This window comes from Alligator mississippiensis, chromosome 5 (genome assembly GCF_030867095.1).
Source record: "Alligator mississippiensis isolate rAllMis1 chromosome 5, rAllMis1, whole genome shotgun sequence".
Taxonomy (NCBI): domain Eukaryota; kingdom Metazoa; phylum Chordata; order Crocodylia; family Alligatoridae; genus Alligator; species Alligator mississippiensis.
The window spans coordinates 34,285,919-34,308,023 of NC_081828.1; the positions used below are offsets into that span (position 1 = coordinate 34,285,919).

At 38.8% G+C, this 22,105-nt stretch overlaps 1 protein-coding gene across 2 annotated transcripts in view; it reads left to right on the forward strand.

The window, feature by feature from the left end:
* Nucleotides 1–20,903, forward strand: part of ABCD3 (ATP binding cassette subfamily D member 3) — a 65,205-nt gene extending 44,302 nt beyond the window's left edge. Inside the window, exons 14-24 of one of the 2 annotated variants that reach the window (XM_014599746.3) lie at nucleotides 162–250; nucleotides 349–421; nucleotides 1,316–1,379; nucleotides 4,444–4,521; nucleotides 4,626–4,691; nucleotides 4,797–4,886; nucleotides 5,790–5,909; nucleotides 6,303–6,407; nucleotides 6,993–7,049; nucleotides 8,145–8,233; nucleotides 10,943–20,903. In XM_014599746.3, coding sequence (XP_014455232.1) covers nucleotides 162–250; nucleotides 349–421; nucleotides 1,316–1,379; nucleotides 4,444–4,521; nucleotides 4,626–4,691; nucleotides 4,797–4,886; nucleotides 5,790–5,909; nucleotides 6,303–6,407; nucleotides 6,993–7,049; nucleotides 8,145–8,222 — 820 coding nt within the window. In that variant the 3' untranslated portion in view covers nucleotides 8,223–8,233; nucleotides 10,943–20,903. Of the gene's footprint in view, nucleotides 1–161; nucleotides 251–348; nucleotides 422–1,315; nucleotides 1,380–4,443; nucleotides 4,522–4,625; nucleotides 4,692–4,796; nucleotides 4,887–5,789; nucleotides 5,910–6,302; nucleotides 6,408–6,992; nucleotides 7,050–8,144 lie in introns of both variants that reach the window. The other variant, XM_019479066.2, reaches the window with a different exon arrangement.
* Nucleotides 20,904–22,105: the final 1,202 nt, after the last annotated feature.

The window sequence follows — 22,105 nt, forward strand, 5'->3', positions numbered from 1 at the left end:
ATACTTTCAGAAAATATGCCCTCTGAGTCATCTTGCAGAAATGTGATTCTAGTCCTCCCAATATTATGATTTTCAAGTTGTAATTTAATATTTTTAGAGGTTTCCTTCTCCATTAAATTATAAAATAAGATTTCTGAAGATTAATTCTTAATTCATTTCAGCTTCACAGCTCGAATTACAGAATTGATGCAAGTATTAAAGGAGTTGAACAGTGGCAAATATCAGCGTACCATGGTATCACAAGAAAAGGGTAAAAGCGACAAGTTGAATTGATAACAGTCATTTCTTGATATACATAAGCCTACTTTCTAATGCTTGTTTTTGTTTTATTTTGTTTATTAATTTAAGATGCAGATAGAACTCAAGTTATTCCTTTGATACCTGGTTCTGGAGAAATCATCAATATTGATAACCTTATCAAGTATGTATAGATAGCACTTCAATAACTATGGCTTTGTAACTTTTTCTATCTCTATGAATACAAGTCTGGATAAAGAGAAATTTTAGCTACTTAAAAAGAGAGGATGAGCTGCTACTTGGGAAAACACAGCAGCCATTAATACCTAACTGTTATATATGCATGATCCTGTAGCAATAGAAGTTACCTAGATCACCCCAACTTCGATGTGAGTAAAGCAGTTCTAAATTTGGAATGGTTTTGCTACTTGTATCTCTACAGAATCACTACTATACAACATAATAGTTGTATTGTAACAACTTGTATCATTATCCTTTGACAGCAATACAGTTGTTATGTCTGTTTATACTCTGTTATAAAGATGCTATTATATTACTTCCATATGTTCAATATCTACTAGATTTTTCTCATAATTCCTAATCCACAAAACAGTTCATAACCATTTTACTCTTTACTACTACTACTATCTGTTCTCCAGACCCAGCCTTTCCAGTAAGTTTTTCTGCTCTCAGGTTATCGCCTCAGGTTATTATTTTTCCTGGTGCTTAAGCCTCATCTTTCCGGACTAGAATTTCTGCATTGACTTTCTAACATTTTCCATATACAGTTGAAGTGTTTTGGGGGCATCTGATAAGTACATACCTGGGCCTGTTCTGTCAGTTAGTGCCTGTCACATTACATCCTACTTCTTCAGTTTATTAAAAAAGCATAGCAAAATACATATATTATGAAATCTATTTCACAAAGCAGTCAAGGTTTAATGACTAGGCGTATCTACTCACCTGTAAGTCATCTGCCTATATTTTGAATCCAGCTTCCACGGATTTCACAAGTTAGCACTATACATACTCAGTATATATGTACTCAGTAATAGTAATTTGTCAATTCTACCCATAGGTTTGATCATGTCCCATTAATAACACCAAATGGAGACGTGTTGATTAAAGATCTTAACTTTGAGGTAAGTTCTAATATATTAAGGTGACTTTCCTACAAATTTACTCTATTAATTTGAAAAAAGGAAAAAATAGAAACAAGGCATGTTTTTCAGGCAGCTATCAATGTTATAATCATAGTTTTATCAAAAATTGCTAGTGGTATTACTTGACCGGATACTAGGTTTTAAAAGCCGAGGGTTTTTTTCAAATCTAGGTTTCAAATTTAATGCAGTTTTTATTCTACTTTCTATATTTCACTTCCTTTTGACAATAAAACATAGAACTTTCATTTTGAGGTTCTCCTGCATTAGCCTGATGCTGTAGCATTACATATACACATCTTATTTTGACTGGAGTGTATGCATGTATGTTTTCAACACTTTTTGATTTCATAAAACCAACCGTGTCTGCCCATTTTGCAGTGTTGTATTTTCTTCGAAAAGCACACAAATTAATGCAAAGAGTGAATATCTACATGAGTAGAAAGGAAAACTTTTAGTGAATTTTAAAAATAGCTAAAACTATTACTAAAACTAACTAAAAGCATCCTACATATTTATTGCAGTCACAGCTAGAAATGCTTGCAGAAATGCTGTGGTATAGATCAAAAATTTAAACAACATAGTGTAATGAATTCAGCCTAGGATGTAATCAGTTTTTTAAAAAGGTTCCTTCCCATCAAAACAAGGGAGAGTGAAAAAAGTTTATCAGTTTATCTACCTACTTTCAGGCCCCTGACACCTATTGTACTTAAGATATGATTAACCAGTTATTATGTCCTAAATAGTGACCTGGCCACACATTCATTCAGTTACTGGTGCGATAAAACCAGGAATAAGCGACAAAGTTATTACACAAAATATGTGTAAAAACGTTGTGGCTGGTTGCTGTCACATTTTTAATTGAATCTGTGGTCAGTGCTCCCAGCCTCTGGAGCACACGAGTGTGCTGTGGAGGCTGGGAGCCCTGGTCAGCTGATTGGAACTCCCAGCTGGGGAAGCACAGTGAACGCTCCCAGCTGAGTCCTAATGAGCTGACAGAGCTCCCAGCCATGGGGAGTGCATGGTGAGCCCCTGTGGCTAGGAGCCTTGTCAGCTGATCAGAGCCCCCAGCCACCAGCGTGCACCATACACCCCTGCAGCTATTAGCTTTGTCACCTGATTTGAGCATTCAGCTGTGTTAGCACATGGTGTGCTCCAAGGCCTAGGAGCTCCAATCAGATAACTAGCTAATAGTGCTCTCAGCCACAGGACCGGATGGTTCTCCCCTGAGGCTGAGAGGTCCAGTTGCTGGAAGAGCTCCCAGCTGTGGGAGCTTGCTTTCGCCCCACAGTCCACTACCTCCTCACGGCTGAGAGCTCTGATCAGCTGACACGACTACCAGCCAGGGGGGCACAGCATGGGTTCCCACAGCTGGGAGCTCTGTCAGCTGATTGAAGCTTTCAGAGAGGGGAGCACTGTGTGCCAACACTTGAAATAGGTGCATTATTTAAGGTTGTGTGCCAACACTTGAAATAGGTGCATTATTTAAGGTTGATTGTTGCTTAAGTGAGGCATCAGGTTTCAGTTTCATAACTTCTGTTTTATGTAGTAAGCTCGCTAGGTGGCACTGAAAGCTCAACTTTTTTCCTGTCCTAGTTACTGCTGTAGATTTAATGTAAAAATAAAAAAGTCTTTCTGAAAAACAAGAATTCCTGTCAAAATTGTAATGAAGTTGAAAGGTAATGAAATGCTCAAATGTGATTTAAAGTGTAAAATAAGAATCTATAACTTTTAAGAGAGGTAATATAAATGAAGATCAGGTTGCATGTTAATTTTCTCCCCAGTACATTAAGTTTAAGTTTTGTGTATAGTACTACAAATGTTAACTCTTGGGCCTTATTTGAAGTTTGTGGACCTTTGTTAGGCTTGAAGGAAAGCATGATAACCAAATAATTCCTTGTCTATTTTTAATCTCAAAAGTACAGTATCAGCTTGACCTGGTAAATTCAAAGTTTAGTAATTTTCCTGGAATTTGGTTACTTTATAAAATAGTGCCTAGACAGTGATGCTTACTGTGTAGACATTTAAAGGGATATGGTCCCAGCCATGGAAGACTTACACTTCAGGCAGGCAAAATGCACACAAAAGTAGGAGATAACATATAACAAAAGCAAGATATAAATGGGAGAGGTATAGATTTATGTGGGTGATATTTTTTTTTTATTGAACTAACTGCATGGTTGGGATAGACTTAAACAAGCTTTTGACTGGTCTGGGAGGGAAGGGTGGTATCCAGGCAAAGCCCCGATCTCATTCCCCAAATTGGGCAGTCTCCAGTTTGGGGAAGAGGCGGGAAACATTGCCGCAGTTCTCCCTTTGCCTCCCAGACTGATCAACGGGAGGGGAGTAGAATGATGGGAAAAGAATCCCTGTCCCTTCTGCAGACCTGGGTGTCTGGTAAGGGAGCATACAAATGTTATTTCTTGCGAGAGAAATTCTCCCATAAGGGAGGACTTCCTTAGAAAGATCTTTCTCCCAGAAGAGGCATGTTTCACCTATGAAAAATTAAGTGGGCTCTTGTGCACTTGTAGTTTCTTGCAGGAGAGCAGCAGTTTTCCTGGCAGAAATGTAATGCCTGTCTGTGACTTCTTTGTGATCTTGAACTCACAACTTGTTGATCTTGGCCTGCAATTTAGAGGATCATGCAAATTTTACATTTCTTACATGGGACCCAGCAAACTCTTCTCAATTAGTGAGCTAGCAGCCTTCATTGAGGCTAGTAAACTGAAAAAAACTTGAAGATGGCTCTTGAAAGACCATTAGTCTCTTACAAAGGAACTGAATTAACTTATCTTACTTAAAACCCCCAAACCTTGATCTTGTCGCATTAATATTTCATAGTTTGCATTTTTTTTAAAGTGTGCAATAATTTTACCCCACCATCACACTGTACATGGAAAATGTCAGTTGGACTTCTTTAGTTTACCAAAATTGAGTTTATTATGTAAAGGATGGTCTCATCCCTATGGAAACCCTGGCATATTTCAGGACCAATGCAGACTTTTTACATTTCATTAATAGTGTCATACATTGATTTGTATTTTAGGTTCGATCTGGTGCAAATGTTCTGGTTTGTGGGCCAAATGGATGTGGGAAGAGTTCACTTTTCCGTGTTCTTGGTGAGGTAAGGCTACACTAATATCAGTTTTTGGGTTTTTGGGGGTTTTTTTTTTAATTTAAAAGAATTTTTTCTCCAAATGTTAAAGCTTTCTTTTTCTTTTGTTACAGTTGTGGCCTCTGTTTGGTGGACGACTGACGAAACCTGAAAGAGGAAAGTTGTTTTATGTTCCTCAGGTAAAGCAAAGTATGATAGTACTTAATACCAACCTTTACGCCTGTATTTGTTGATTATTATGAAGGTCTGTCATGTTGTACTTACCATTTGCAACTGAATTCCAGAGACCATATATGACCCTTGGGACACTCCGAGACCAAGTAATATATCCAGATACCTTAGATGACCAGAGGAGGAAGGGGATATCTGACCAGGTAAGAACAATCATCTCAGTGACCATTATTTAGAATCATGTCTTTTTCTGGATTTTTATTTTTACATTTAGGGATGTTTTGCTATATTTGCTATATTCTGGAAAAAAAAAATCCAGGTTTTTCCAAACTACAGACCTGTTCTGAAACCCTTTTTAAGCCTCTCCACCCCCCCACCCCCCCATTGAATACAAACTTAAAATGTTAATAAAATTGATAGTCCTAAAAACCTTTCATCTGAGACATTTTGCAGCATAATAGGCTTTCTTTTACCTTACCTTTCCTTTTCTTGTAAGTTATTTGGTAAACTTAAATTTGTAACCAGTCCAGGGTCCTTATCAGTTTACCTTTAACTATGCCATACTGAATGGCTGCTTCTTCACACATTTATAATCTTCCCATTAGCATTACATGCCAAGAGATGTTGAGAATATTATCTGTCTGCTAAACTCTGACTTTATTTCCCATTTATTTGTTGATAGGCCCTGTAAGACTTTGTTTCTGCAAGCTACTCTATGCAAGCAGCTCCTCACTGTCTTCATAAACATACCTGCATGGAGCAATTTGCAAAAATGGGTCCAACTACTGCAAGTTGTAGTACTAATGTTTTTAAATGCTTTGGCATAAGATGCTAGATGTTTGGAGTACAGTTTGAAATTGGGGACTTTGTTGAATTTCAGTATTCCTTCAAGCACTTTTAAGTGGTCATTCATTTTTAATCACATTGCTGTGGCAGTTAAGTAGATTAAGTTTGGTTAGATTTTAAATGCTTTAGCACCAGTATTTTGGATGAGTGAAATTAATATTTATTGAATGGTATTAATAGATATACCTGCACTAATATGAGGAGTCATTACAATGGAAAGCATATATAAGCTATACCTATAATCATTATTCTCCTGGAAGGTACTGCAGGAGTACTTGGACAATGTCCAGTTGGGTCCAATTCTGGAGCGTGAGGGTGGCTGGGATAGTATTCAGGACTGGATGGATGTGCTCAGCGGAGGAGAAAAACAGAGAATGGCGGTATGTCTCCATCACACGCTCTCAAAATTCTGTATATTAGAACAATTCATTTGGAGCTCAATCAATGTCTAGTCAGTAAATATTATTACTGGTTTTTTTTTTAAATTGACATCTGAATCTTAGGAAAATTAACTTATAGATAGGCAGTATCTTTCATGTCTTTAATATGAAATTCTGGGGGTTTGTTTGTATCTGTATATTTATTTTCTGTTAATGAATAGAAGATTAAAATACTGTCTACATTATTAGGCTAATAATGGTTAAAGATAAATATTTTTGTCTTAGTAACTTTCTAGTTTTTAGTTAAGTGCTTTCTGTTTAAAATTCCTGATATTATAGAAATTGGTGGTGCTGGTTCTGTATTCACAAATGCTATTTTGCTTTGCATTTCAGATGGCAAGATTATTTTATCATAAACCCCAGTTTGCAATTTTGGATGAATGTACTAGTGCTGTTAGTGTTGATGTAGAAGGATACATTTACAATCACTGCCGGAAGGTAAGGTTTTGGTTTTGACTTTGTTTTTGGATTGTTTACAAGATAAAGTAGAAATGCAGTATAACATTTATGTTGTTTATAAAAAACTGGTAAAAACATCAAGTTTGTATAATTCAGTAATTAATTCCAAACAAACTATTCAGACTTGTCTAACATCTAAGTCTGTCTAACATCCCAAGATAATTTTACACTTTCCGTGCCATAAAACCTCTCTCACTGGCCAATCTAGGACTTGCAGCTTAAAAACTAGTATATTTATTTAAGATAAAAGCTAAACATGTTAGACCACCTTTCAAAAATCAGCTAAAGGAAAATATTTTAAATGCCATGCTGTTCACACTTCTTTTCCCCTTTCTCCTATACCATCATTTCTGATTCTCTTAAAAATTCTGTGTGGTTACATACATTCCCTGTTAATTATTAAAGTCTTAAGGGGAAGGGGTGTGTGTGTGTGTGTGTGTGTGTGTGTGTGTGTGTGAGAGAGAGAGAGAGAGCTCACCTTTTAAAATATCAAGCAAGATGATCAGGAAATGAGTTAAAATATTGTATGTGTTAATGTTTATTGTGTATGTTCTCTTACCATAGGTTGGCATCACACTGTTCACAGTCTCTCACAGAAAGTCTCTGTGGAAACACCATGACGTATGTAGTCTTTGTTTTTTCTTGGGGATTATGGGTTAAGCCTTTTTTGTGCATAAAAGAGCTAAAAATCCAATTATGTTCCAATATCTTGCCTTCCAACCAAATATGCTTGCCTAAAGCATGATAGATGTTATTTTTATAGTCCTTTAGCAGTATCTGAAATATTCACAAATACTAATGAAAATTGAAACAATTTACAGTTCTAAATTATACAGATAGCTCTGTCCCGAAGAGCTATCCATATAAAATATCCAAAAGTCAGAGTATTTTTGCCATTTGGGGACATTCATTAGAGGGGCTTGTAGCTAAACAATCGTGAAGTTTTTCAAATTAGGATATTAATGAATGTGTTTACAAGTACACTCATTACATTTTGTTAGAGTTGTATGTCTATCTTTTTTGTACGTGCCCTAAAAGCCAATTAAGTTTGTGTTTATAAAAACAAGAATTTGATTTTAATACAGTTAAATACTTAGGATGTTTTTAATCCTGTAAAAATAAATAAATACATGATGATGATGACAGCAGCAGCCATTGTTTCCTTTACAATATAAGATAGTTTTACCCATTCCTGAAGGGTGTAGAGGTGAAGAAATCTGGTGGATGCATTCAGGTTCTGGTGGGGAATTCTGCCTTTACACAGAGGATTGGAAATGATTGTTCAGTACATTAAGCATTCTGAAAACCCTTTTGAATGTTTAAAACAGTATAAAAACAAAAACAGTATATCTAATTTTATATGGACAAAAGCGTATGCAGTTTCGCATTGTAATTAATGCCATATTTTCTCCAAATTGGGTATTTATTATGTAAGTGACCTGTAACTTGCATATATAATTATCCCAACAAATCAAGTTGTAATGAAATCTACCAGCAGATAGAGAGAGACTATATACAAAAGAATCAATATGCTGTCTCTCAAAGGTGATTACATTGTTCAGGCATTGCAGTAGGACTCAGTTGTTCCTTAACCAGTTCAATGAGGGTTTAGATTTTACTCTTTTAACAAATTGTTTTCTACTAACATTTATTGCTGTAAACAAGAGTAACAAAAATATCTTTTGCTGTTGTTAATGCATACTTTTTATTTCACAGTTTTATCTGCACATGGATGGGAGAGGAAATTATGAGTTCAAGAGAATTACTGAAGACACAATTGAATTTGGATCATAAAATCTATAAAGGTGCAGTGCTACAGAGACTGATTACAAGAAATGTATAGAAAGGCACAGTGCATTGTAAAATAAAACTACTTGGCTTGTTTTTTAAACAAATTAACTAGGTATAGAATAATCCAAAACAAGCTATTTAAATGTTTATTATTATGTAGAATATTGCTAATTGTGTATATGTTGGTTTAATTATTAATATGTACTAAGAATGTCCTTATTCTTGTGGTTAAAAACCTGCCTAAATTAAATTGGGCTTAAATCAATGTAATCTGATTTGTCTAGGGATGTAAATCATTTGAAGTCAGTCCATCTGTTTTTTTATGGACCTTCCTTTCCTTCAGTGAAGAACCCAGTTAAAATTAGGGTTACTACATTTTTTTTTTTTTTTGTTGTTCCTGGCCGAACAGTTGTCGGTTTGTATCATCTCTTCTATTAATACTTCTGAATTATCCCATGTATTGCAGCCCTTTGTATGGCATGTTATCTTGTCACAGTGCTAGCTTGGGTAGACACACTTTCTGTAACTTTGTGTTATGGTCAGTGTTTGCATGTACACCATTTCTGGTGTAGGTGGGCTAAACCAAGATGGCAGGTGCCTAACTTTTTTTGCTGCTAAAATGATAGGCTTATCTCACTGTGCATATGGAGCCTTTCCAGTGTTGGTTTATCTATAGATCCCTCTGGCAGCTTGAATATTTCCTGTTTAGGACTGTGTTAATGTGACGGTTCTAGGGAGCTGAGTATGATTTTGGTTCCCAAGGAAATGGTGGAGGGAAGCAGATTAAGAGACCAGTCCTCCTTTTGAAGTCCATAGGAATTTTACCATTGACTTTAATGAGAGAAAGAATGGACTCAAAATCCATCCTTCCCTCTGAAACCTTTATCACCACTCCTTGAAAGTTCCATTTCATTGGTCAGTGGCAGACTTCTGTCTGTCCTGTATGGTCTTATTCCTGGGATAAGACTAGTGGCCATTTTCTGCAGTCTTCCCTTTTGGCAACCTTTTCAAACTAAGGTGAACACCTATTCAGCAGCTGTACTGTATAGGTTTGGGTTTTAAGATGAGTTGTGATGGTAATCCTCATTCTGGGGTTTTGGTTCATTTATTTTCTTGTCATGTTTGAAATGGTACATCTCAAATTCTTCAGGCTGTCTCCATTTTCCAGAGGGCTTTTTTTTTTTTTTTTTACTGTTTCTGATCAATTAGGCAACTGTTTTGTAGGTTTTTAAATTATACACCACTAGTTCCCAAACAGTGTCCATGAGCTACTAGACCTGGAGTACTAGTTATTATTCCAGCTGTCAAATCTAATGAAAAGACAGCTGCAAGTACATCTAATGCTTTATATGAAAAATAGCTCTAGTCACAGTTACTATAGCTGCTACATGATTTAACAGGATCGCAAAAAAGATCAGGACATGGGAGTGTGGTGGTCACTGAGAGTGTTCGGTTGTATTCCATGCTACCAAAAAAAATCCTTGGTATGCACTGAAGGTCTGATAGCTCCTTGGTGTTGCACACATGCTGTAACATAGGAATGCACAACATGAAGGCATGCACTGAATATGCAATAAATGTGATCTCTGTACATCTTTTATCAAGGTTTTAAATACTTATTTTCTTTTTGTAAAGTTGATATGCGTATGGGTTTACATCTGCCTGTTAGTGAGTAGCTTAGTTGTGTGAATACTAGATACTATCTTTCATGTTAAAATTGTTACGCCCTGTAAACACTTTCCCTCTTATACTGAAACCTGAAATTTTGAGATTATCATAGTCCTTGTCTGTATCACTTACTGGTGATCTTTCTTCACACAAGAAATGCCAATGACTACGTTCAGCTACCCAGTGACACAGTAGGTAAATTTGAACAGTTACAGAGTTAATCAAAAAAGTGTGTCTTTGAAGCCTAATTTCATTTAGGGATCAGGGAAACAAATTGTGTGTTCATTCCACAAGAGGTAAAAAAGCTACCATATTTACTACATTTTAATTTAAATTAAATTTTAAACTTTCAAGTCATAATTCATAGTGAAGCAGCTAGTGCTGCTGTAAATGACTGTAGTGTATTTCTTATTGCCCTATATTATCAGGGTTTACCATAATAGCTTTTTTTGTGAAATTTTTCATCCCCAATACAATGTTTTTTAAAAGAAATGATTTAGTAGCTTTTTAAAGAGTCAAAGTAAAAAAAAAATCCTTAAATTAGGATATCCATTTTTATTCTTTTGGTTAGAGAGACATCTTCAGTGATGTAAAGTAGTGGATTTAGGATATTTTTTACAAATGTGTTTCAGTTATGTGTTTTTTGACACTAACAAGCAAAAACCTCTCAAAGCACATTTATATGGCATCCTCTGCAGCAAGACCTAGGGTGCTTTACAATTCAAAATGGTTACTAACAGCACTGGGTGATAAACTTCCTCAGTTTTGCCTTAAAAACGAACACGGATTCTGCTTCAGAACAAGGAAGGAATAACTCTATCTCTGTAACATAACATCCATTGAAATTGACAGCACTCATTTCCTCATAAAACCAGGTCCTTAAATCCTTAAACATCTAGGTCTTGATGTCCCAAAACTTACATTGAGGGTAAACTAAAAAAATCTAGTTTAAAAAAATGTTTTTATTGTCAGTCTGACAAAGAAACTAAAAATCTAGTGAAGGTGAACAAATTGTGATTTGGTTCCAAAATTAAGCTCTGGTGTTTGTATTCTAGTTGCAGTCTTTTTAATTGCTCAAGCTGGAAGTTTGAAAATAAAGGATATAATAAGTCACGCTGAGACTGAAAATACTGAGAAGCATCTCCATGGCCTCAAGTATGGAGTCTCATGCTGGTGATATTTTGAAGCAGCAGTGGTGCGGTCAGAGGTGCCTGCATTTCAATGGTGGGGGGGAAAATTCCTGTATGTGTGTATATTGTAAAGCGCTTTGTGGGGAAAAGGCGCTATATAAATGTACAACACTAAGTGCCTTTGAAATAATAAATCTAAAGAGAAATTACTTCTAGGCTTTTTATATTTGTTGATTGATGTAATTAGCAATTCTGTTATTTAATAATACAAAGAAAAGTGCATGTTCGGTAAACCTAGTGCCAGTTTATAAAACTTTTGACTTGCAGTCAACTTCATAAAATTGATTGCATTGTTTGCATGAAATTCATACTCTGATCAGTCAGATTTATTATAATCACTCTCAACTTGGCTAATAGAAACAAAGAACTAAACATTGTAGAAATGGGTATCATAGCAATTATCCTGTGGAAACGATCAGTATCTTTTCATATACATTTTTGCGAGGTTATATGGACTGTCAAGACTGAATAGATGATCAAGTTCTGAAAATGGACTATGAAGACCAAAGTTCTATAGTTCCTTGCTATTTATCAAGCTGTAAAGAGAGTAGTTTCCAGTCCAGTCTACCTTCCAAAAAACTACTGGTGATTACCCTGTCTGCTCTGATCTGTTCTCTCTCCCTTCCGGGGGGGGGTAAAAATCCCCACCATCTGAACACTTAGAATTTACTTTCATGTATGTGAAGGATGACCCAGAATTTGCTCCACGAATTAATTAAAAAATGCTTGTGTTGTAATTTACTTTTTATTCTTTTTAATCCTGATACCAGTTTCTCGTTCACTTTATTGGGATTTAAATCTTTAACATATCTCCAGTCTAGGTTTCCCAAATTCTTTAGTTCTCTGCGACTGCTGACATGTTATTTTTGTAACGCTACGAAGTTTGTAGCCCTATAAAAAGTATAGATCACTCTTGGGTATGGACATGTGCACAGCTTCTTGGCTGAAGCATAACAGAGTTGCCATAAAGACATGCTTTCCAGCCAGGAGACAAAAGAAGACTGCTGCTTAGCTCCCATTACTCCCAGGGGAGGCTTTCAGTGGGCCGGGCCAGACATTCCTGATGGGGCTGCATGCAAGTGGGGAGCTTTAAAAAGCTGCTGGTGGTTGAACACCAGCAGTCTTTTAAAGTTTCTGTCTCATAGGCAGCCCAGTTACATTTGTCACTGGGCAACAAAGGTGACAGGGCCTGAAAAGGCTGACTGGGTGGTTTGCACTGCTAGGTCAACTCCTGCCAGTTCCTGCAGGGCTCCCTGACAGCTTGCTGCTGGTCAGGCTATCGGGGATTCAGGCAGCCACTGTCTGTCCTTCCCTCCCTGGCCCCACAACCTTTGGAGGCAGAGAGAGAGAGAGTAGAGCACTGTGGGATACTGGGCCAGGGGGGCTTAGAGAGACCTGTGCAGACGTTAAATTTGTGGTGGAACAGTTTTGAGCCACAGAGAAATTGCTGTCTCAAACAGTGACTTGTTTGGGGTGGGTTCGCTGTTTTTGTGGCAGATCCACCATTTTTATAGCATAACCAACAGCATGTAAAGTGCAACAAATGTAACATCTGCCAGAGCCCTGATAATATCCACGTTTAGGTGAAATTTTTGACATAGAAAATGCCTTATGTGAGGTACGTATGAAACTGCCAAACATCCTAGGCTTGCATTTTGTAAGACTCACTTATCTGTATATATCATCATCTTAGTATCTGCTGCTTATGTATTGGCCTTTTTATAATTTTTATTTATGAATTACAGCTCTTGAGTAAATTAATTCTAAAGAAGTTACAGTGTCAAAATAAAACCACCCTGGCCCATGCTAGCTACTTAAAACACCATTGGTTTGGTGCTAGTTTCCTCAATGGTGGTAATTGTTGATGGGCCAGTGGAAACCTGTGGCACTGGAAATGGGTTCTGCTGCACACACTAGAGAGGTGAGGTGGTTTGCTTTGGTTCAGACTGCTGGTTTGCATTCTGATTTCTCACATTTAACAGCATGTTCTAGAGCAGGGAAGTTCAATCCATAGTATGGGCAGTTGGTGTGTGGCACTCAGTAGACTGGGGAGGGAGCAGGGAATATGGCGGCAGATGGGGCAGGGAGCAGAAAGCACAGAGAAACGGATCAGGCAGAGGAAGGGGATTGAAGTGATTGATACTTGGGGAGAGGGAGGACCTACTAGCACACCTGCCAGATAGTTTGGCCCCCACTATTTTAGAGGTTCAGGGCAAAGCAATGGAAAGCTTGATTCTTAGACACTTAATCTGTAGAGATGGGATCACCCTTTAAAAAAAAATTAACACCCCAGATCTATGTTTGTGGTAGGAGCTGGGGCTGCAGTTTGCAACCTCTTAGTCTTTTATATTGACCTTTCGAGAGTAGTGAGGCCATGCATAGGTACATGCATATGTATGATTCTTATTGTAAGGTCAGGGTTTAAAATGGTAAGAAGCAATTTGCCAGTGTTATTAGTTTTGTTATGCCCAGGAGGCCTAGTCATGGACCACTGTGATTACTATGTAAAACAAGGGGTCTCTTTGGAAATGGCTACCTTAGATATGAGGTGTCATCCAGTACTGGGCTTGAGTAGAACAGGATTGTATGTCTGTATAAATGGGCCTTTTTTTTTTTTTTTTGGTTAAGTAAATGGTAATGCTTATGCAAAACAAGTGATTGTATGCATTATAAATTGCTACTGTCTGTGTTTTCTCGACAAGAGGAACTCAGTGTAAGCTCCCAATCTACTTTTCCACCATTTTTCAGTTCTGTGTTAAAGTGATCCCAGGAATTTGGAGTTTATCTATATCATGATGTTCCTCTGTGTAATGGATTCCATCTTTAGCTTAGACAGTTTTGCTTTTGATCTTCACCCATGTTTGCTACTTACTGGTGTTGAAACAATAAACTGGAGATCAGAGGTGACCAATTTTTTTGGCTTGAAGGCCACTTAATGAGTTTTGGTGTCCTCTCAAGTGTCTGTCTCTCTGCACTTACCCAACACAGTGGAAGCAGACCCAGGTGGGCAACAGCATCAGCTGGCAGGTCCTGGGTGGGGATCGGGGCATCCGCACAAGTCCACAGCTGATGCTGCCATGTCAGCACTGGGCAGAAGAAGCAGTCACTGCTACTCAGCACAGCAGAAATGGTCCCACACACCGGGCACAGCAGCTGGAGCTGGAACCACTGGCTGCCTGTGGGCCGGATCCCATGAGTTCATGGCTAGCTTTGCTGCCCATAGAAGAAGGCCACTGAGACCAGTTGGTGACACTTTTGTCACTACTGGATTATTTTCCTAATATAAACAGGAGCTAAAATGACCAGCTGATTTCTTGCATACTTTTAACCAGCTATTGGACAAAAAATGCGTGTTTATCTGGGTTGAATTTGAACCATGAATTAGAAGAGGAAAGCCCTATTTCTGGTCAGTAGTTTTGTGAATAATCTATTTTTGTCTTTGAGGGCAAAGTTAAAAACAGAGGTAATTCACCTTTGGAAGGTTCCTTTTAAAAGAATTTCCCTAATACAGATGTAGCCAGAAGGATGACTTTATTCCTTTTAAACAATTTTTCAATGTTCAGTCTACATTCTGTTGCAGCTAGCCAGCTTGAACTTCCTTTAAGAAAAATAAAATAAATTGTTTGCTTTAACACTATAGCCTTTTCTTTATAGTCAAGGCTCTGTACTTCATGGCACAATAGAACCAAATTTTGCATCATCAAGTTCATTTTCAAGAATACCTTATCTCTAAGGTACTTAGCACCCTACATCCAACACCTATAGAATATCAGGGAAGGGAGGCCTACAATCAAACTGTCTTTCACAAAGGTTTAGTCCAAGACTAGAATAAATTGCTGTCATCACAAATCACTCTACTCCCTGTTCCAAACACAGGGCATGCTTTTCAACCAGGCTACCTCTTAACAAACACAGGTACATCCTTGCTGTTACTTAGTAGTGCTGCTGCCAAAATCCCATTATTCTACAGCACCCACATTTTTTTCTGTGGAAGCAATAAGGCAGCCAAATGCTACAGCTGTTACTTATGTTGCTGAGTACACTATTCCAAGCCACTTGGGCACTGTTATGATGAGAGCTGTAAAAGAACCTGTGTGTGGAATAGTGTTCTTAAAAGCAAATATTATATTCCCACTGATGCCATCTGAAGGTAGTTTACAGTATGAGGGGAAGATAAAGTAGAACTGCTTTGCCAAAGTATGAACTTGGTGCTATGTAGTGGGAGTCACATATTTTCAATCAGCTAGCCATTGGCAACCCTTTCACTACAAAGGTAATTTGTAAACCCTTTATAGGCTCTCTTTCCATGCTGAATCACAGCATGGGAATTTCCATCTCTGCTATTCTAATTATGTATAAAGAAGGAATAATAGTTCTAACCAAAGAGGCTAGCCTGAGATCTCTGTGCAACAATCCTCTTTTTTGAGGCTTTAAGGCCACTAACAGACATTATTTAAAGGCACAATGGGATATGATCCCTAATCCTAACAATTGCACCTCCTGCTATGCCACACATGCATGGCAGGACATGTGATTTTGGGATTAAGGACTAGATTCCATCATGCCTTACTTGCATGTGTAGAGGGAGGTGGTCTCTGACTTCTCCTGCATCAGCAAGTTGACAGCCAGGTGCCAAAAATCAGCCAATGATTGTTGGCTGGCTTCTTGGACCCACAGGGACTGATTTGAACTGCAGTTCAGTCCCCAGAATCCACCCATGATCACCTGATTGTTGGCAGGATTGGGACTGCACTGGAGTTCAAGCCCCTGTGCAGTATCAATCCAGCCAATGATCAGTGTGTCCTCAGCCAGCAGGGACTATACCAGGACCAGAACTGGCCCTGGTTCCAATCATATTCACGATCAGCTGATTGTCAGCAGAATCGGGACTCAAACTGAACCCAGCCTGTCCCTACCAGCTGACAATCAGCTGACCGTCAACTGGCAGGGACCACCAGGACCTGTTCACACCCTGGTGTGGTCCCAGAGCCAGCCAATGATCAGGTGATTGTTGGCTGATGGGAACCCCAGTTCAATTCAAGGCCCAATGGAAACCTGCCAGAAAATCATTGTCAGGGATTCTGATCAAGCAGGCCTGGCTGAGTCAGGCATGTGAGTTACCATGTGGGCCCCTGATCCTTGGCCCAGTATGGCTGACCCTATTCTCTGCAACCAGACTGGCTGCTGAAAGCACCACTCACCCCTTTTAAACATACCTGCAGCCTCAGACTGCATTCATGCCTTCACATAGCCTCAGTCTGTTCCAGCAAGCAATGTGTTCACAGCCCTCCCTGGTTCTCTTGACTTCTGACCTGGCTTTAGCTTTGACCCTGATCTCAGATCTTACCTGAAACTTGGTGCTGGTTCTGCTCTCTCTGGTTTTCCTGGCATCCTGACTTGCCTTGGCTTCCTTTACCCTGTTCTCAGATTTTCCGTGGAACTTGGCATCAGTTCCCTGACCCTTGATCTCGGCTTATGTCTCAGACTATATCTTTTGCTAACTACCCTGCTAACCTCCTAATTGCCTCCCATGGCCTGTCTGCAGGCCCAGCCACCAAGGTCCTGGCTGGACCCTCACTCAATACACATTTTTTGTGTAAGAATTTTGTGGCTTATTTCTAGTTTTATTGCGCCGTTACTTGCCTGAACATGTGGCTAGGTAACACTTTAAGATGCAATTAACTGTCCTCACTTCATAAGAACAAGTGAAGCTCATACTAGTCCATTTATTCCTGTATGAGCCAAATATGCTTTTCCCTTCCTGCTCCCAGCACAGAATTTAATACCAAGGCAGAGTCCAAACAAGTCCAATACCTCATGATCTGAATCATACCTCTGATCCTATGACACCTAGCTGACTTCCTGCCCTTTGGGCAGGGGGCTGGACTCGATGATCTTCCGAGGTCCCTTCCAGCCCTAATGTCTATGAAATCATAACACCATATTTTACTACCAAACATACTATCTCTTGCTTAATTTTAAAACTTTTTTCTTTACAAGAGAAAAAGATTCAAGTGCTTTTCTTTTTACGTCCTAATTGATTTGCTTTATTTAGTTGTTTATTAGACATGTATGTGGCCCTTCTCCAAAAAGGCTCAAGGTAGCTTACAATAATCAATAAAACTTGTATATCGGTGTCTTTATTATTTTAGTGAGTACTCAATCATGGGAATCCTGGTTGCCCTGCATAATGCACCTGGTTATAAGAATACAAGCCATAAATTAAAGATAAAATGATGACATTCCAGAATACGTTTGAAATATTAGTCCGTGTATTGTTGCAACTGAACTTGATTCAGCCCTATTTAAGATATATTTCCATGAATAAGTCTGCCTAATCTACTGTTATCTGGCCTTGTCTTATGCATTTGTTTTCTTTTCCCCTGATTGCACAGAGGGACAGATTATCACCCAGCCTCTGTCAAAGTTAACTGTCACATCTGTACTACAAAGCATTAAACTGCAGGATCTCATTGGCTAGTATGTATTTCATTCTTCCTGGTGACACTTCCATATTCCTCCTCTCTCAAATATTCCAGAACCAGTTGTAGATTTTATAACATAATGCAGTCAGGTTAGATTACTACAGCAGCAGTACAGTGTGTACATTTCTTCCTGTTACTGAAGTTAAAGCTGGCCAAGTCATCCTTGAAATGTCGTAAAATCATCTCCCCAGGGAAGTATGTGCAGAGCCAAATAAAACACACAAAAAAACCACAGACACAAGGGAGACTTGAGTTTCAGTCATCTTCTTTCACTTCAGATTTAAATTATAATCAGATCCAAATGGCTGGTGAAAATTTCAGGGAAACAGCCTTCTCATGCAAGAGGAGACTACTTGCCAGTATTTCAGTGAGAAATCCTGCATTGTGAGAATGCTCATGCACTTGGTATTTTGAAATAGACGATGTGGGGTCAAACCAGCCCTCCCTCTCACTTCCATGGAAGATGCCAGTCAAAGATCAGGGTGTAGTTCTGGTTAAAAACATCACATTTTTACTAGACTGAGGACTAATCTACGCTACTGGGCATTGGTGTGGTTATATCAGCCAAGATGCCTAATGGAGAGGCAGCTTTTACTGGCAAAAAAATAATTTCTCAATATTTCTGAGAATTACAAATACTATACCCAAAAATGGAATGTTTTTACAGGGATAGGGCAGGAAGTTGGGTCTTGCAAAGCTATGCTAGTGAAAGTTTTTTTCCCCCAACACTCCTTGCCATTGCAGCTGTGTTCACCATGTGAAAAAGAAAACCCAAAAAGCATGACAAAATTCTCAGTAAGTGACTTTTGCAGTACCTTTCATTGTACAGGTTTCAGGTTTCTATTCTGAAATACAACCAAACTCTAGAATTAAATGAAACAGCTACTCTCCACCAATAACACAACTCAGCAATGTTGGAAGTGTGATCCTTTTGTTTAGTGTGGGCCAACATTTTTGGCAGGCATGCCACAAATTAGCCTTCCACCCTCCCTGAGTGCCACTCTCATCCCCTTCCCCTGTCTGACCTGCTGCTCTACTTTCTGCTTCTTACCCTATGCTTCTGGCTAGACCTGCTCCCTGCCCTATCTGCTGCTGTGCTGTCTGTTCCCTCCCTGATCTGCCACATGGGACACACACAGGGTGCCCATGCTATTTGTGGCATGCACACCACAAGTTGGCCACCCCTGCTTCAGTTGAATTTTAAGAAGAAGGGAAGATAGAATGAACCAAATCTTGGCCTCCCAATCCCCAGTGAAAGCATAGAAGGCTAAACCAAACCAAACTGTAGTTTCCATGTGCAAAGATGAAGGTACTTGAGAAACTAGAGAGTGGACACACGTTAGAAAATCTTCACACATTGGAGAAGTGCTGTACACCAGCTCTTCAGAGATGTGCAGAGCATAGTCTTTGGAGTGCAAAATGGGTCAGAGAAAAACTTGTTATGGAAATGGAGATCAACCAACTTAACACTTGTATAATAAGGTGGGATGTAGCACTTGGAACTGTTGCCCTACCTGATAGCTGGACTGTCCATCTTCTGGATGACAAGGAGCAGCACAGTACTCTAGCCACAGATGCTGGGGCTGTATGCTGCAGCCATCACAGACCCTGGGGTCTCCCCCACCATGGGAGCAGTCTGACTTCCTCTCTCTCACGTAATGTACAGCACAAGTAGCCCAAGTTTCCCAGCTGCAAGCAGCCTGGGTTCCTCCTTGCCTGGGCTGTCAGGCTCTCTCCCTGCCACATGTGCAGTGCCCTTCCACCACCCCACCCTCAGACACAGGGGCAGGAGCACAAAGTTAAAGGAGGGAAGGGGAGCCCAGAGACCCTGGCCACTGCAGGGGGGGCCTGGGTTCACATGTTAACCCCTCTTGAGCCAGATATGACCTGTGGTCTGTCCTTTGAATAATCCTAGCCTATGGTATTTCACAAATTGAGACAATTCATTCTCTCCTGACCTTTAGAGTTCCACTTTGCTGTGTGCATTTTCTCAAAGGTTATATTGGCAGGTAGGGTTTGGTTCAGTAAAATGATAAAGTGAAATATGCTTCTTGCATGCACCTTATGTTGTTCTAGATTTTCTAATGGGTGACACAATTTCCGTTGGTTGTCCTGTAGAACTTCAGGCAATGGGGGTTTTTTGTCAATGGCTCGTTAATGTTTCAGTCAGTTCTCATGATTCTTTTCAGCTTAGTATCCTGGAAAAGAAATTGAGATTTGATCCTTGCTGCTATTGTAATCAGTGGGAGTTTTGCTATCAAAATGTAATGGGAGCAGGATCAAGCCCATTTTATCATTTCAATGTAAGCACCTTTTGGAAATTAGAAGGGTAATGTAAAATAGCACATAGCAAGCAGTGTCAGTGGAAAAGTACCCTCAAATAGCAAACAATTTTTATCAGTCTCTTGAGTGGTCACGTTAGAAAGGTGCTCCTGTGTATGCACTCCAAAAAAATGTTGCTCTAGTACTTGAACATTTTTGTGTCATTTCTTTCAAACTTTGTACTAAGATGCTAGTTTTCTTTAGCACTTCTGTGGTCAAGCAGTGTTTCCCAGTGCAGTAGATTAGTGAGCCATTTCCATTTTACATTTTTGTTTGACTTGTCATTATGTATCATTTTAATGCTGAAATGAATAAGAGGCTTCTTTGGTTAAGGTATTAGCAAAAGGGAGCCAACAGTGCTCAGAGAGTAATTGAATTGCTATTTAGTGGTGAAAGGTTTTTGTAGAAAGGTGTTGAGTAACACAGTGATGATGTTGCATTAGTACTACAAAGCTGTCTAAATTACAGTCCCACTTCTGTGTGTTTCATACCATATTGGGGTAGGAAATGCAGAGTCATTAGGCCAAATTAATCCATGGAGTAACAATATCGAAGCCAGAGGAATTAAACCAAGGGTCTATTTGTCTCCTTAAGCTGAATGGTTCATAGACAGAAAAATGTGATGAATTCTAAGATTTATGTTTAGTGCTAAGACAAATTAATATGAGTATAAAGCAGCTGTCAAGCTCCTCTAATACCTTTTTAATGGTGCTTTACTATGGGAATTAACTAAAAAGTACTGATACAAAAGTGGCTGTTATCTCTGGTTGTAACCATCTCTAAGAATTCTCCATATGGGAGACTTATGGAAACAATGAAATAATATCTGTTGTACAACAAGCTGAACACATAAAGAAAGGGACATGAGCAAAAGATGTTTGAAGAAACAATGGTTAAAGTGAATGGCCCAATATTTAAAATTGTAACATATACATATATGTATTTGTAGCATGTAACAGTTACACGTACGAAATGTTTTTTCTGTTTGTGATATGGGATTAAAAACTTGTGCAAATTTACATTTTGACATTCTTTTTTTTTAATACTGCTAGATAATTAATTCAAGTAAGGCCCAAAACAACAAAATGCAGAGTGATTTTTATGTAAGAGAATACAGAGTTGCTGTAGTTCATCCTAACTAGTTTTAGAAGGGATATCAAGTCTTGTCCTGTGGCCTACAGGAATATCTAACTTCCGAGAATAAGGATGAGACCCCATATCTGCTTTCTCTAAAGCTTCTTGTGAAGGCTGCTGTTGGAGATTGAATAGTGATCTACATGGACCATAACTCATATACACTATGACAGTGCCTATGTTTACAATATGAGTTAACGTCTCACAAATATATAATAGACTCCATTATTATATAATAGTCTGTAATGGTTCTTATCAGATAATAGTGAGAGAGAAAACACAGAAAAGCAGGAACTTCTTTCCCAGGAGCATTACTTCTGGTCATCACTGTTACTCTCCCAGGTACAAGACTGGCCCCTCAAAGGAATTCTTTTTCTTCAGACATGTGTTAGGAGGCCAGTTCTACAACTTCCAAGTGGCTGGAACCATAAATTGCCGCTCTTACAAACAAATATGGATGTGTTTGAGCTGGTAAATACCTATTAAGTTCCATTCGCAGTGGTCACGTCTACATGAGGTGCTGACTGTGCACTTATTACTGAGCAATCATTTAGTACTTGCATACCCAAGTAGTGTTGTGCCACAGTTCGTGTCCTATGACACTAGTGCACAGTAGCAATGAGCTACTGCACAGTAAGCATCTCGTGTAGATGCAGCCAGTTTCTTCCTTTCTCATTGCTATGGAGATAGCATCACTACAGTTCAAAACACAATGTATACTGCTGCTACTGTATGATTACTATCAAACTCCAGTACATTTTTAAAATAGGACCATAAATGGGAAGATCTGGGAAGATCAGGGAGTCAAGGCTATCTTTCTTCACAGAGCAGGAAAAACCATTGCAGGCTTCTAATTTCAAATTAAATTTCTCCCCTTGTGCTGCAGCCTTAGTAGTAAGAATGTGATATGTATGAGTATTGGAATATTCCAGCCACCTTTTAAAGGTTCAGAGCCTACCCCTCCATAAGTTAGAAGAGAGATGACAGGACTCTGTTTTGTGTGTGCAAAACAATTTACACTAGACTATGGAGGAGAAATCCATTATGTAAATGCTAATATCAATGACAGAATATCCTGAAGGTGGGA